At 51.0% G+C, this 14,690-nt stretch overlaps 1 protein-coding gene across 1 annotated transcript; it reads left to right on the top strand.

The window, feature by feature from the left end:
• Positions 1-856: 856 nt before the first annotated feature.
• sphk2 (sphingosine kinase 2) lies at positions 857-14,228 on the top strand. Its single transcript, XM_066712787.1, has 7 exons — positions 857-942; positions 2,627-3,228; positions 5,315-5,464; positions 7,095-7,189; positions 9,471-9,586; positions 9,690-11,526; positions 12,865-14,228. Exons 2-7 carry the CDS (start codon positions 2,775-2,777, stop codon positions 12,925-12,927), a joined length of 2,715 nt encoding a protein of 904 aa, XP_066568884.1. The 5' UTR covers positions 857-942; positions 2,627-2,774; the 3' UTR covers positions 12,928-14,228.
• The last annotated feature ends 462 nt before the right edge of the window (positions 14,229-14,690 follow it).

The raw sequence follows: 14,690 nt of genomic DNA, 5'->3' as shown, positions 1-14,690 counted from the left end.
AGGAGGAAAAGGCAGGGCTGGCCTGATGTACAGCTGGACTAGGTGTTGTATATATGTATATATTTATGTATTTGATTGTTACATTTTTATGTATTAGATCAGCTAGGTTTGTGTGCTTGCAGTGAAAATAACGTATTTACATCTTAGTCCATGTGATATAAACGTACAGAACAATACACAGCACTTTAATATCTTTACCCACAGACTGATGTGAAACCTGTTCATTTATATACAGTTCAGTCAGTTTAATAAAATGCATTAAACGCTGTCCAGCGCTGATAATATATTTACACACTATTATAGACATGTGCCAAATCCATTAAGAATCACTGTAAAGCTGTCAACGAGTTAAGACCTATATGTGTAATGTTTATTTAACTGCTGCTCTCTGTGCAGGAGTGGAGTGCTGTCCAATACGAGACGCCAGGGCTTAACCCGTTGTGTTGCAGTGCATTGTCTGGGCTTTGAAAAAGGCTTTACTTGCGGCCAAATAAATGAAATGTCCCTGCTGTGATCGTGCAGCGGCGCTGTCACAGCGGGGTCTCACCCAAGATGGCGGGCTGAAATCTCCCACAGCGGCACCGTACAGACAGAGAGGGAACTCTAGGTGTATGATATCAATGGCAGGCACAGGCTGGCGAGGCTGAGGGGCGGAAACCAGGCCAGCGCACAACGGAAAAGGAGCACAGCCATAACTGGGGGAAGTGAGGGCGGAAGAGCGCTGCGGATGTTGGGCTCGTCGCTGCACCCGGCTTCCTGAGCGCTGGCCAATCACAAGCCTCCCAGGCGTCGAGCCCGGCGCTGAATGGCTGGTTGAGCCGCAGCGACTCCCAGTCGACTCTGGCGATTGGCTGCTGTGGGCTGTCAGTCAGAGGGCCGCGTCCCGCCCCAGTGTGGGCGCAGTTCCTGGGTCGATGCGGAGCGGCCAGCGGAGGCGATGAGGTAAACGAGGGGAAACGGGGTTTCGCCGGAGCTCAGCCGCTCGGTCCTCCGTGTTTTGTGTGCTCGGCCACAGCAGGATGGCGGATTAGTGTCCGTGCGGCCCAGGGCACGGATAGGACCGACAGTGGCCGTGTGCCCCTCTGCCTGTTCCTCGCACTGTGTGTGTGTGTGTCTGTCTGTCTGTACTGTACTGTGTATTTCTGTACTGTTCTCTCTGTGTGTGTACTGTACTGTACTGTGTGTACTATACTATACTATACTGTACTGTACTGTGTGTTTCTGTACTGTACTATACTGTGTGTGTGTGTGTGTGTGTGTGTGTTTGTGTGTGCCTGTACTGTACTGTACTGTGTGTGTCTGTACTGTACTGTGTCTGTACTATACTGTGTGTGTGTGTGTGTGTGTGTGTGTGTGTGTGTGTGTCTGTACTGTGTGTCTGTACTGTACTGTAGTGTGTCTGTACTATACTGTGTGTGTGTGTGTGTGTGTGTGTGTGTGTGTGTGTGTGTCTGTCTGTCTGTACTGTGTGTGTGTCTGTACTGTGTGTCTGTACTGTACTGTAGTGTGTCTGTACTATACTGTGTGTGTGTGTGTGTGTGTGTCTGTCTGTCTGTCTGTCTGTACTGTGTGTGTGTCTGTACTGTGTGTCTGTACTGTACTGTAGTGTGTCTGTACTATACTGTGTGTGTGTGTGTGTGTCTGTCTGTCTGTCTGTCTGTCTGTACTGTGTGTGTATACTGTGCGTATGTGCTGTGTGTGCATCTGTACTGTGCGTGTTTTTACATTACAGTATTGTACATTATCACTCTGTCCTTTTCTTCTCTCATAGATCACCTTTGCCCCCCCCTCCCTTTGCTCCCTCCTTTATTGATCCTCACAGCCTTGTCCATTTATCACTCTGCTCTCTTTCTCTCTTATCTCTCTCTTTATCTCTCTTGAGGTCCATTGTTCATCTCCTATATATTGCAGATAAGATATTTCTCCCTCTCTCTCCATCTCCCTCTCCCTCTCCTTTTGCCTCCCCCATTCTTTCAGTGTAATCTCTCTCTCTGTGAGAGTGTGTGGCTATATGAGGTCAGTTGGTCATTGTACGGGTCAGTCTATTGTGCTCTGCCAGATCCTGTCCCTCCCGGCGGTCTCAGAGGCTCAATGTGCCGCCGCCCTGGAGACAGAGCCAGCACTGCCCAGACCCGACCGTTCCCATTGTGTCCCAGCGGTGACCTCACAGTCTCGGCCCTGACACTCTGCCATTGTTGTGTTGTTGTTCATGTTATCAAACCAGAGGAGCTTTTCCAGATCAGCAGGGACACACACACCCGGGACATAAATGGAAATTGGGCTTCAAGGCATTCAAGACAGAAAACAGGAGACACTTCTTCACACAGAGAGGCGTCACAATCTGAACAAACTCCCCAGCGATGTGGCTGAAGAGACAATTTGGGAACATTCAAAAACAGACTGGATAGGATCCTTGATAACTTAGTTATTAATGGACACCAAACGAGCACGATGGGGCGAATGGCCTCCTCTCAACTGGACACTGTCTTATGGTCTTATGTTCTAAGAGTAGCTGTAGTAGTTTAAGACTGACTCTCTCTCTCTCGATGTGGCAGCAGCATAATAATAATATTCATAATCATAATCATAACAATAATTTGTTGCCCCTTATCTTTGCTTCTTTCAGGCCCCGAGGGGTTTGGGGAGAAACTGAAACTACTACACTACTGGAGGCTGACCCGCTGACACACTGACCCACTGACGCACTGTCTGACACGCTGACTGACCTCCCCACACACAGCAGCCCGTCCAGTCTTTCCCCCACCCCCCCCAGCATGCGCTCCCCCGAGGCGCCCCCCAGCGAGGCCCTCCTGCACGCCCAGTTCTGGGGCTGGGGGGGCGGCGGGGGGGTGCACACGGAGCCCAGTGACGACCCCGGACCCCCCGACCCAGCCCCGCCCCCGGTTCCCCCTGCTGGCCCGTCCGCTGCCCCCAGCTACGCCCTGACACTGACCTCCGAGCACCTGCACGTGCAGCGGCTGCAGCCCCGGCCCGGCCGCGACGCCCGGCTGCTCGTCCCGCTGAGCGAGCTGGTGGGCTGCCAGTGCCCCCGTGCCCCCGCCCCCCCGCTGCTGCTGCTGTTCTGGTACCCCCCACCCCGGCGCCGGCAGGGGGGGGCGCGCCGCAGGCAGGTCCGGGCCTTCCTGGCCGAGGCGCGCCCCGAGGCCGAGCGCTGGGCTGTTGCCGTGCAGTGCCTGCTGGCCGGGGTGCCCGTCTCCGCCAGCACAGGTCAGTGCATCAGTGCGCTACTGTGTGAAAGTGTGTCTCTGTGTGTCCGTGCATCAGTGTGTCTGTACAGTGAGGGGAAAAAGTATTTGATCCCCTGCTGATTTTGTACGTTTGCCCACTGACAAAGACATGATCAGTCTATAATTTTAATGGTAGGTGTATTTTAACAGTGAGAGACAGAATAACAACAAAAAAATCCAGAAAAACGCATTTCTAAAAAGTTATAAATTGATTTGCATGTTAATGAGGGAAATAAGTATTTGATCCCCTATCAATCAGCAAGATTTCTGGCTCCCAGGTGTCTTTTATACAGGTAACGAGCTGAGATTAGGAGCACTCTCTTAAAGGGACTCTCCTAATCTCAGCTCGTTACCTGTATAAAAGACACCTGTCCACAGAAGCAAGCAATCAATCAGATTCCAAACTCTCCACCATGGCCAACACCAAAGAGCTGTCCAAGGATGTCAGGGTCAAGATTGTAGACCTACACAAGGCTGGAATGGGCTACAAGACCATCGCCAAGCAGCTTGGTGAGAAGGTGACAACAGTTGATGCGATTATTCGCAAATGGAAGAAACACAAAATAACTATCAGTCTCCCTTGGTCTGGGGCTCCATGCAAGATCTCACCTCGTGGAGTTTCAATGATCATGAGAACGGTGAGGAATCAGCCCAGAACTACACGGGAGGATCTTGTTAATGATCTCAAGGCAGCTGGGACCATAGTCAACAAGAAAACAATTGGTAACACACTACGCCGTGAAGGACTGAAATCCTGCAGCGCCCGCAAGGTCCCCCTGCTCAAGAAAGCACAGGTACAGGCCCGTCTGAAGTTTGCCAATGAACATCTGAATGATTCAGAGGAGAACTGGGTAAAAGTGTTTTGGTCAGATGAGACCAAAATCGAGCTCTTTGGCATCAACTCAACTCGCCGTGTTTGGAGGAGGAGGAATGACCCCAAGAACACCATCCTCACTGTCAAACATGGTGGTGGAAACATTATGCTTTGGGGGTGTTTTTCTGCTAAGGGGACAGGACAACTGCACCGCATCAAAGGGACGATGGACGGGGCCATGAAAATGGGTTGTGGATGGGTATTCCAGCATGACAATGACCCAAAACACATAGCCAAGGCAACAAAGGAGTGGCTCAAGAAGAAGCACATTTAAGGTCCTGGAGTGGCCTAGCCAGTCTCCAGACCTTAATCCCATAGAAAATCTGTGGAGGGAGCTGAAGGTTCGAGTTGCCAAACGTCAGCCTCGAAACCTTAATGACTTGGAGAGGATCTGCAAAGAGGAGTGGGACAAAATCCCTCCTGAGATGTGTGCAAACCTGGTGGCCAACTACAAGAAACGTCTGACGTCTGTGATTGCCAACAAGGGTTTTGCCACCAAGTACTAAGTCGAAGGGGTCAAATACTTATTTCCCTCATTAACATGCAAATCAATTTATAACTTTTTTGAGATGCGTTTTTCTGGATTTTTTTGTTGTTATTCTGTCTCTCACTGTTAAAATACACCTACCATTAAAATTATAGACTGAGCATTTCTTTGTCAGTGGGCAAACGTACAAAATCAGCAGGGGATCAAATACTTTTTTCCCTCACTGTATGTGTCAGTGCGTCAGTGTGTGTTAGTGTGTACGTGTGTGTCAGTGTATCAGTGCATCAGTGCCTCTGTGCGACAGTGTGTGAAAGTGCGTCAGTCAGTACGTGTCCCTCTCTTTCTCTGTACTGCTCCCTGACACACTCTTATCTCTCACTGCCAGAAAGAGGGAGGAACAGAGAGAGACATAAATAACTCTCACTGTACTGTCCTATAGTGTGTAATAATACTGCAGTACACTGTACTGTCCTATAGTGTGTAATAATACTGCAGTATACTGTACTGTCCTATAGTGTGTAATAATACTGTAGTATACTGTACTGTCCTATAGTGTGTAATACTGCAGTATACTCTACTGACCTATAGTGTGTAAAACTGTAGTATACTGTACTGTCCTGTAGTGTAGTTTACTATAGTATACTGTACTGCCCTATTCTGTGTTTTCCTTTACTGCACAGTTTCTAACCCCCCCTCTCTCCACAGAGTTCTGCCGCAGCCTGTTGCCCCGCCCCCGCCGGCTGCTGCTATTGGTGAACCCGTTCAGTGGGCGGGGCCAGGCCATGCAGCTGTGCCAGAGCCACATCCTGCCCATGATCCGGGAGGCGGGGATCAGCTACAACCTCATCCAGACCGGTAGCCAATCAGAGTGGTCCTCTCAGTGGTGGTGTCTGTCAGTCATTCAGTGTTATACCCCTGACCCTGGTCCTGTTCAGGCGTGCCTCCGTGTGGCCGGGCTGTAACTGCACCTACATGGTGCCGGCAGAGTTTCCACTCATTGTTGTGGGTCCAGCTGCCCTAGGAAGTGACTGTGAGACATGAAAGGTCAAAACGCACCTGGGACGCTAGTGTTTTAAACTGGAGGCTGAAATACCGCTAACATTAAAGTGCAATAAACTTTGGTCTGAAATGTTTTTTCGATATCTAACACAGTCTTATAGTATAGGTTATACCAGATATTCAAACGAAGAAACCGGGACACAGTGAAACAATATAGAAAACAAATTACATCACTTAAAATTCCATCGTTTATTTTGTTTACCAGCGCATCGTAAATAACCGTGTTACTTCTCCCTGTATCATGATCCAATTAACATTAACAATATAGCTTAATTTAAGTATCCAGATATTCTGCCTTATTATTTATCTGTGGGAGAATGAGCTGCGTTGCATTATTAAATACAGTGCGCTGGGTTTAAATCTGTCCCATGAAATACACAGTATGATAGTCACAGCCAGTTTCTTAAGCAAAACTCATACATGTAAATACGGCTACAACACTCTGGGATCCATAACTTTTCCTACAAATTCAGTGTTAGCATGTTTTCTCGGTATACTCCACCTTTATCAATGTGCAAAATAAAAGAGTCACATCAATAACATCGCGGGCATCAGCTTTTATTGTGAATGGGGTTCCTTTAAAAACACCTTTGACACCGTATTGAATGGAGCAGTTGTATTAATCGCTCAATTTTGTGAGGTTGTAGGGTTTGTATTTCTGCAGTCGGTAAAGCGTCTATACTTGGATTACCATTAACATATAGTTATAGCGATAGCGAGAGATTACAAATATAATTAAAATATACGATTCTTCATGCGATTGATCACATAAAATTTAGCCTGTTTTAAACATTTTAATAGTTTTAAGACAGTGTAAACAGGGCGAAGCTAAAAACCGTGCCATTTAAACCATTTTGAGAGAATTTACAAGACATCCAGGATGAATATTTCATGTTTGCGTGTATTTATAACAAAAAATGAATGTATTTCGTCATGGCACATTGTATTGCAGTCCTGCAGTCCTTTCTCCTGCAGGATTTTCATGATCTTTTCAAACACTATTAAATGTCTTTCTGTGCCAAGCAATTCATCCTGTGTGGCACTTTTCCACCGTGCATTAATAACTGCTCCAGATGAATCGCTTTCCCAAGGTAAACACACATATTCCTTCTTGGGAAAAGTTTCTAGCACATCTCTCGCATCGAGAGTGGCCGCCATCACTGTAGTTACAATGTCAGAGTGCAGACGCGCTGCGTCAGGACGTCACAGTACTGACCCGGACCCGTGTGGGACTCAGCTGGTACATGTGCGAAACTGTGCCGCTGAGACTAGTCCAGGCACAGGCGGAGGTGCAGCTGAGCCCTAATGGAAACCCCCTGGTCCGGCACAGCCGCGCTCAGGTGCAGCTAAACGTGGCTAGTGGAAACGGGGTGTTGTTAGTGTCAGTCTGTACTGTGCTGTATTAACCTCTCCCTCTCTCTCTCAGAGAGACAGTACCACGCTCGAGACCTTGTCCGGGAGATCAGCCTGCCAGAGTGGGACGGCATCGTCATTGTGTCCGGAGACGGGCTGCTGCACGAGGTGTGTGTGTGTGTGCGTGCGTCTATGTGCGTGCGTCTGTGTGTGAATCTGTGTGTGCGTGTGCGTGTCTTGGTGTTTTTGTGTGTGTGTGTGTGTGCGCGTGAAGAGTCGTAGAAATCCAGAGAGTTTTTATTACAAGCAGCTGCAAGGAAGAGGTTCAAGAGGCAATCTGTCTTAGAGAAGTTACAAACTACAGGCACTTTTATGCAGACCAGACAGGAGAGACGGATAACAGGACCCACATGTCTGTCCTGTGATGAGAGGAATTCGGTTTCTGCCTGACAACTGCTCAGGAAGACCCATATAGTCAAACCGGGGAGAATTAAGGCATACATAATGGTTAATATAAGGGGTGTTTGTACGATGTATCAAGCCCAACTTACTGGAGAAAACTGGTTCTTATCAGACTCTGTTCCTCTGGGTATCAGGGTTGAGCTATAGCACAGTACTGCAGCACAGCAAGGCTGTGAGACAGTGACCTTGTTTACACGGACACACAGGGAAAGAAATGCAGTTAATCAGTGCACGTGTGTGTATGTGTGCGCCAGTGTGTGCGTGCGTATCTGTGTGCGTCTTTGTGTTTCTGTGTGTGTGCGCGTGTCTGTGTCTGTACTGACTAGTTCTGGGGTGTTCAATCTTTTTTTCTCAAAGGCCCAGATGTGAAAGTTTGAGTGTTTTCAAGGCCGCATACAAATCAAAGCAAATAATTACTTGTGATATTAAAGTACAATCACTGGAATATAATGTAAATAAAACATGTTTCTAATAAGACCTGTAGCGATACAATGAATTCCATTAATAATTCAGTTTGTATGATATGTGGGCCCTGAAGTGCCACATGAGCCTGCTGCTGGCCGACCTGCCTCTCATGCAGTCAGGACTCACCCTCTTTATCAGATGTTTCATCAGTTATCTTAAAATAGGCCTAATTGCCAAGAAACCTACTAGTATGTGAATTAGGAGAATAAATGCTCTCTCAGCGCATTTCGCTGGGCTACCCTGGCTATACAGATCCCCATGGGCGTCACATCCTTGAGACACAGCAGGTCGCCAGTGGGTGCGATACCAGGACGGAATGAGCCTCCATTGTGTGTGTTACGATGGAGGGAAAGGGATCGGCTGCAGGAGATCGACTATCCTCAGTTCCACACTTATAAACTGCAACACGTTTGCTATCCGCACAGTACAGAGCCTAGATGCGCCATGAATACAATGCATTAATATGCCAGAAAACAACAGTCAGGCTGGAATTCGGCCGTTACTTACATTACAGACATGTCAATCCAGAGACGGGCGATGCAGGAGCATGTCTCCGCCTGTATCAGGAGACTTGAGCGTAGCGCAGTTGCTCATCATGGCGGGCGCAGTGTTTCCCTTGCTCTGGGGCTCACAGGTGACCGTCCTGACAGTAGATCGCTAAGAGATGCACATTGTTCATTCTAGCTGGAAAAACTTGACTTTTTAAATGGGAAGTGAAAAAAGTAGCCGTCTGGCAGTGAATCTGTAACCGGAGCTGAGAGAAACCACTGCTGCTTAAAACAAAACGGTAGTTTCCATATTGGTACGGCACATCACAGTGACAAAATATGAATGTAACTAAGAGCCCACTAATCACACACGGGCACAGGGCTGATCCTCACCGCAGCCTGGTCACTCATCAGGGGGAATATCGACCCACTGGTGCCACACTCATGTGAGCAGTGCAGCTGGCACTCGGCCGAGCATGTCGTTAAGAGTGTGGTGATGAGCTGGTCGCATCACACAGAGTCGCACAGATGGGAGTCAGGCAAGCTGCTTCTCGGGCCACTTGACATCTCGCAGATGTCCGTCCAGCCTGAGCCTCCTGTGTGCGTGGGGTCCAGTGAGGGCACCGGGTCAGGTCCAAGCTGCAGGGGGAACTGAGCGCCAGGCAGCAGCTGTTGGCAGCTTATTGTGTCGTCACACTGCTTGTGTATCGGATCCAATTGCCGATCGGCAGGAGCTTTGTTCCCCTGGACAGCAACAGGACATGAGCGTATGTGGCTGTGTCCTCTATCAGGCACGTCACATCTGTCTTGCCTCTTAAAGGCAAGTAACCAGTCAGATGCCAGAAAACAGCAATGCCTAAAGTTAGCCTGTGAATGTGAGATTGGGTTGTCCAGTGACTCTAGCAGGTCTGTAGCCCAACTTTATAAACGTACAAACAGGCCGTAAAAAGTGGACACGCCTGGCCTAATCAGTCAGTCAGTCAGTATGTTTACATGAACCTCTCTCTCTCTCTCTCTCTCTCCCCCCCCCCCAGGTGGTCAATGGGCTGATGTCCAGGCCGGACTGGCGTGAGGCGATTCGCACTCCACTGGGCGTTCTGCCCTGTGGCTCCGGGAACGCGCTGGCCGGAGCGCTCAACCACCTGGCTGGGTAACGCTGACCACTGAGTGACTGACTGACACACTGACTGACTGACTCACTGACACACTGACTGACTGACGCACTGACTGACGCACTGACTTTCTCTCTCAAGGTTTGACATGTGTCTTCGCGAGTCCCTCCTCCTGAACTGCTGCTTCCTGCTCTGCCGGGGGGGGGTGCGGCCCATGGACCTGGTCTCCGTGACGACGAGTAGTGGTAGCAGTGCCCCCCTGCCCCCCCCTCCCCCTGCCAGCGACCGGCCGCGCTCCGGCTCGCTGTCGGGGCTGAAGTTCAGGCCGGTGTCGCGGAAGAAGCTAAGCAAGAAGCCGCAGGAGACAGCCAACGGCCGCGGGGATGAGTGCGAGCGCAATGGCACACCCGCCGGCGCCCCCGCGCCCTCCCCTGCCCCACTGCCCCGGCTCTTCTCCTTCCTGTCCGTGGCCTGGGGCTTCGTGTCGGACGTGGACATCGAGAGCGAGCGCTTCCGCAGCCTGGGCTCTGTGCGCTTCACGCTGGGCACGCTGGTGCGCCTGGCCTCCCTGCGTACCTACCGGGGCCGGCTGTCCTACCTGCCCCCCTCCGCTGCCACCGCCGCCCCCTCCTCCGGCCACGCCTTCGCCGCACCGCCCCCCCGCCCGCTTTCCCGGAGCATCACCGAGGGGCTAGGCGGATTCTTCCACCAGCCGCTGAGCCGCACCGTGTCCGACATGGGCCTGAGCGAGCAGAGGAGCCTGGGGAGGGAGCGGGCGCGTGAGGAGAGGGAGCAGGGCAGGGGGGCGGGCAAGGGGCAGCGCGAGCGGCAGCGGGCACGTGAGACCAAGCGCCGCAGGGAGAGGGAGCAGCAGGAGCGGCAGGAGCGCGAGGAGCGGGAGCGGGGCGGCCGGCGCCGCAGGGAAAGCCGGGACGCGGGGGTGGTGCGCACCAGCAGCCTGGCGGAGGACAAGGAGGGCGAGGCAGAGGGCGAGAGGGAGGGCGCATTGGGGGTGGCCAATCAGAGTGCACAGGGAGGCGCCGCCCCGGCCACGCCACCTCCCGCCCCAAACTCCCCGGAGGCCGTTAAGCTGACAGCAGGGGGCGAGCCAGAGTGCGGCCGGACCGTACCACCGCAGGAGGACGAGGAAGTGGAGGAGGACGAGGCCAGGTCACCTCTCTCTCCCTCACTCTCGGTCGCCACCCCCGAGATCACCCTCTCCCCCCCCGTCGCCGCTCCCTCCCACCCCGCCCTCTCCCTCTCCCTCTCTCTTCCCTTCCCCCTGTCCTCCTGCGACTCCCTGCCGCCGCCCCCCGCTCCCGCCACCGCCACCACCGACTCACCCTCCCCCTCTCCCTCTCTGCGCTCCCCCTCTCCTTCCTTCACCTTCGACCTGCCTGAGCCGCACGCCCACCCCCACAGAAGCCCCCCGTCCCCGTCGCCCCCTGCCCCCTGCCCGGCCCCTGCGCACCCTGACCCCACCCCCCCTGAGCCCCACCGGCCCCCTCTCCCTCGCGCTCTCTCCCCTTCCACCCCTGACCCTCCCCCTCCCGCCCCGCTCCGCCGGCCCAAGGTGCCCTCCCCACCGCCCACAGACTCCCTCCTGCCGCCCCTGGACCAGCCGCTGCCCCCCCAGGGCTGGGTGTCCGTGGAGGGGGAGTTCGTGCTGGTGCTGGCACTGTACCAGACCCACCTGGGCGCGGACCTGCTGGCGTCCCCCCAGGCCGCACCCGATGACGGGCTGATCCACCTTACCCTGGTGCGCGGGGGGATCTCGCGCGCTGCCCTGCTGCGACTGCTGCTGGCCATGGAGAGAGGCGCTGCGCCCGCGCCCTCTGCAGCCTGCCCCTACCCTGCTCCGCCCTCGCCCTTCGTGTCCTACCTGCCTGCCGTGGCGTTCCGGCTGCAGCCGCTCAGCGCCCGTGGCACGCTGACTGTGGACGGGGAGCTGGTGCCCTACGGGCCTCTGCAGGCGCAGGTGCGTGTGCTGTGGTGTCCAGCCAAGGGGGACGGGGATGACACCCATTTCCACTGTGTCGCTGTGTGTGTCTCTGTGTGTCTGAGTGTGTGTGTGTCTCTGTCTCCCTGGGTGTGTCTGTAGGTGCTTTTACATGGCAATTTCTGATCCGGATCAAATGCATCGGTACATTGGATCGGGATCAGTGGTGTTGCGTTTACACGGCCATCTGATCAGGATCAACTTTCAGCGCCACAGGGGTCTCGTATGCACACAGCACCAAGTCCAACATTAATGATATGCATGCATTCAATTAGTCCTTTAGCACACAGAGCTGTATCACAAACTGGCATTTTATCTCGTTACAAATTATTATAACATGTAAAACCAACGCACTTGTGTATTTTATCTTACCTGAAGCATTTTAAATAAACATACAGATATTTTTTGCTAACATAAAATAAGTTATTTTTAACAGCCAAAGCATTTTAAATTAAAATTCAATTATATATGTTATGCCAACATAAAGTAACAAGCCATTTAGTGATCATTTTCACAATATTTAATTTTTAGTACTTCTCTGCGCCGCAGTGTAGATCTGCCGCCTGCCTTTAAACAACCGCAGACACACTAGCTTGTAAGTACAAAATGAATGATGTGTATATATTCAATTAATCCTTTAGCACACAGAGCTGCATCGAACACTGGCTTTGTCTCGTTATGAATTACTCCAACAAACAATACCAACGCTCTTGCGTATTCTTTCACAACTGAAGCATTAAAATCACAATACAATTGTACATTTTTGCTAACATAAAGTAACAAGCCATTTAGTGTCAGTTTTAACAATGTATTATTTATAATATGGGCAGCAGGGATGTGCTCTCTTATCTGCTCCACTGATGTGAAGGCTGTTTGTCTGCCCCCTGCCTTTAAAACACACGCCGCCACAGTGCATGCTGGGACAGGAGCCGGTCGAGCGTCACACTGCCAGCATCAAATGTACTGATGCGTCTGATCCGGATCAGAAATGGTCGTGTGAATGTGCCTGATGTCTCTGTGTCTGTCTGTGTCTCTCTCTGTCTCTGTGTGTCTTTGTCTGAGTCTGTCTGTCTCCGTGTCTCTCATGTGTGTCTGTGTGTGTATCTTTGTCTCTGTCTGTCTGTCTCCGTGTCTCTTGTGTGTGTCTCTATTCCTGTGTGTGTCTTTGTCTCTGTCTCTCTATGTCTCTCTGAGTCTCTGTCTCTTTGTCTCTGTCTGTGTGTCTGTGTCTCTCTGTCTCTTTGTGACTATCTTTGTCTCTGTTTGTCTGTGTGTTTCCATGTCTCAGTATGTCAATATTTCCTCCCCCTCTCTCAGGTCCACCCCTCCATGGCACGGGTGATCGTGGGAGACTCTGCAGTGAGAGTCACTCGCTTCTGACCCAGCCGTCATCGCTGTCCTGCTGAGAGAGAGACACTGAAAATGAGAGAGAGGATACTAACTCAATAGTGTTTCATATTATTTAAACCCTGTCTGTCTGTCTGTCCTTCAGATATATTACTGTGTTGCTATATTATCATGTACTATACTTTACTACACTGTACTACACTATACCATGCCATACTTAACTACACCGCACTTTACATTTTGACCGTACAGATCTGGTCAGTGTTTGAGTCCACGGAGCGCAGCGCCTCTGATCCAGAGTCCATCACTGACTGACACACAGAGAGGGAGACATGGAGGGACAGAGGGAAGCTTTTCTACTACTACTACTGCTGCTGAGACAGAGACAGAGACGGACACAGACACAGACACAGACAGAGAGACAGACCGAGACTGATGCACACAGCGAGACAATAAAACTGCTTTCACACTAGACTGTCAAACCTGGGCCGAGAATCCAAGTGCTTTCACATTGTCACTGTCACCCCGAGACGAGACTCTGACGCCAGGTGGACTCGCCGTGTAGAGACCAGGGCTGAGATTGACACCCGGGACGGAGCCTCACCCCGGGGTGAAACACGGTCATGTGAGGGAACAGGGGGACGCAAAGGAATGTCGGGGTCAAGGGTCAATGTACATAAAAAGTGTGAGAGACGGAGGGAACAAAACGGCATTTATAAGAGTTCACACGAGAGCTGAAACAAGATCATAAGAAGTTAAAGATCACAGTCGCAGTCAGTCGGGCACAGAGCGAAGAGCCTGTCAGTGCTCTCTCCCGCTGCGCTTGGCCTGGGCTGATAATCGCAACCCTGTGTTGTAGCGCAGGGCCAGTGTGAACGCAAGCAGAGCTGAACTCAGGGGGTCCCCCAGGGGCCACTCAGCCTGGGATTAGATGGTGTTGTGTGAAAACAGCTTAAATCAGAGACAGGCAGACAGAGATGAGACACTCAGAGACTCAGAGACTGGGAGAGACAGGCAGACAGGTGGATTGGACCCTTTCTCCTGAGGATCTGTCTCATTGACATTTGACCAATCGTCTCTAAACGCTGTAATGAAGGTTTTCTATTGGGCCCCTGGCTGGGCCCTGGAGACCCGCGGAAGGCCGCTCGATCAGGAGCCGCTCGTTAACGGCTGTAATGTCGCTAACGAAGGCTGTCTGACTGAGGGCTGGCCGTTGCCCAGACCAGGACTGAGCGCTACTGCATTCCTCTCTGTTGATTCATTCTTAATCTTGAGTTTTTGTTTTGTTTTGTGTTTTGAATAATAAATTAAAAACTTCTAATGGAAATGTAAAACCCTGTGCTGTGATTCTGTTCTTTAGCATGAGTACCTTTAGTGCAGGAGTGTACTAGTAATGGCATTGGTGTGAGTGTAATTATATTACAGTGGAGACCGCTTATAGCGATCAACCGCTATATGGATCAAAAATCTTGGGACGGAATCGTTCTTATACAAATGCTGTTTAAATTATTCGCTTATAGTGTTCATTTTGGGTCTTTTCATACATTTCAACATATGGAGAAATTACTTTTCCAGGCGGCACAGAGCTGACACACATACCAGAGGTAGCCTATTTTTTTTGTAGGCTACCTATTGTTATGCAGTTTTTATTTTTTGACAGATCAGAATATTTTATGATTACTTTTGTTTTCAAACTCTGCTACCAGTTAGGCACTGATAGCCTACAGTTTATTTATTTTATTTGAAATGCACTGAAACCACCGGCAAGCCGTGGCTTAGCCTAGCCTATTTACACT

The sequence above is a fragment of the Amia ocellicauda genome, chromosome 1, assembly GCF_036373705.1.
Source record: "Amia ocellicauda isolate fAmiCal2 chromosome 1, fAmiCal2.hap1, whole genome shotgun sequence".
Taxonomy (NCBI): domain Eukaryota; kingdom Metazoa; phylum Chordata; class Actinopteri; order Amiiformes; family Amiidae; genus Amia; species Amia ocellicauda.
This window is presented reverse-complemented; position numbering and strand designations above follow the sequence as displayed.